This window comes from Seriola lalandi, unplaced genomic scaffold (assembly GCF_002814215.2).
Source record: "Seriola lalandi dorsalis isolate HSWRI2012SDOR001 ecotype SW California unplaced genomic scaffold, Sedor1 jcf7180002054986, whole genome shotgun sequence".
In the NCBI taxonomy this organism is placed as follows: domain Eukaryota; kingdom Metazoa; phylum Chordata; class Actinopteri; order Carangiformes; family Carangidae; genus Seriola; species Seriola lalandi.
The window spans coordinates 34,352-36,039 of NW_019525535.1; the positions used below are offsets into that span (position 1 = coordinate 34,352).

Below are 1,688 nucleotides of genomic sequence, written 5' to 3' on the forward strand. Positions count from 1 at the left end.
CAAAAGACATCTCTGCTGTCAGTGGATCTGTTGTGACAAACTGGAAGAAATTAATTATATATAATTTATTATAATTTATAAAGTTAGTGTTCCACTGACGTTAATGGCTTGAGATCTTTACTGATTCTATAAAATGTTGAATGGAAATCAATCTCTGACAAATAGCACTGCTGAACAGCAGTATCAGGGGATACTGGAAAGAGCGTTGTTTTCCATTCTGACTACAGTACCATGCTGTGTCTTTCTCTTCATCAATGGCACCCTGTTGTTCACCTTGCGGAGTAAATCTTTGTTTCATGTGACTCCCCGTTACATTCTTCTGTATAACCTCCTTTTTGCAGACACAGTGTTAATGGCTCAGAGCCAGTTACTGTACCTACTGGTTGCTTGTAGAGTAAAACTCATGTATCCTGTGTGTGGTGTTCTCATAATGTTAGCCAATCTCACAACTGTGATTTCTCCTCTCACACTGATGGTGATGTCTCTGGAGAGATATGTAGCTGTGTGCTACCCACTGAGGCATGCTACCATCATCACCATCAGAAGCACAGGGGTGGCCATCATTGTGGTTTGGGCCTTCAGTTCTCTAAATGTCCTCACTCGAGTAATATTAATTTTAGATTTTCCATTTGAAGAGCTGGAGAGCCTGCAGATGGATGACTTTTGCTCTGACGTAGCTTTGTTGCTTGACCCAGTGTCTGATCTTTATGACAGAGCCTACACTTATTTTCTGTTTGTTTTAGCTGGTATGACAGTCACTTGCTCCTATATCGGCGTGATGGTAGCAGCCAGGTCAGCCTCTACAGACAAAGCTTCAGCCAAAAAGGCTCGTAACACACTGCTGCTGCATCTGGTGCAGCTGGGCCTGAGTCTCCTCTCGACTATGCACAACTCATTGCTCATAGCTATCTCAAAAACTGTAACAAGGATAGTAATTGTGCGTGTCCAAATTGTTGTTTATGTGTGTGTTATCCTCTTCCCCAGATGTCTGAGTGCTTTAATCTATGGCCTCAGAGATCAGACCATCAGACCCGTCCTCATGTACCAACTGTGCTGTAGACTAAAACTCTCAGTCCTTCCAGCCAAGGCTGAAGTCAGCATTCGTCTCTCTTAATAGATATACATCACTGTATGTTGGACTAAATCTAAATTTCATAAAAACTTTTTTTTTTTTTTAAATTAAAGCTGTTAGTAGACTTCCAAACTGTTATGAATAGTTGAAAAAAGAAATCAAAACAAAAAACAAGCTTTTATTGCCTTTTTCCAACACAGTCAACCTGTCAGTTTACAGCCTTAGAACTGACACAGGACATGGCACAATACCATTGCATAGCCCAAAAACGTCTCCCACTGTCGGCATGCTGTGTGATGCATTAAGTGGAAAAACATGACTGTTCGACCACGTGTGCTCCAGCAATTGAACACTTGTGCAAAAAAAAAAAAAAAGCAATTCAATAAATATCCCTGAAATACAGTAAATTTTTTGTGAAGCTGCATAAATTTATTTGAAACCTTGCTGGAGAGGGGGTTTCTTCAGCCATTATTTGTTTTGTTTTCTCAAAATGTGGAGCCATCATTGACGCCAGTGAATTTGTGAGATGCTATGTACATTGCAGTCATAAAGTATGAAGACAATGTTTGTTATTGTTTTGGATTTATTTCCACACATTACAGCAGGCCGCAATCAC

General features: G+C 40.2%; 1 protein-coding gene across 1 annotated transcript in view; it reads left to right on the forward strand.

The window, feature by feature from the left end:
- Positions 1-133: 133 nt before the first annotated feature.
- LOC111647369 (odorant receptor 131-2-like) overlaps positions 134-1,688 on the forward strand; it is a 1,962-nt gene continuing 407 nt past the window's right edge. Inside the window, exon 1 of the mRNA XM_023396966.2 lies at positions 134-918. Coding sequence (XP_023252734.2) covers positions 134-918 — 785 coding nt within the window. The remainder of the gene's footprint in view (positions 919-1,688) is intronic.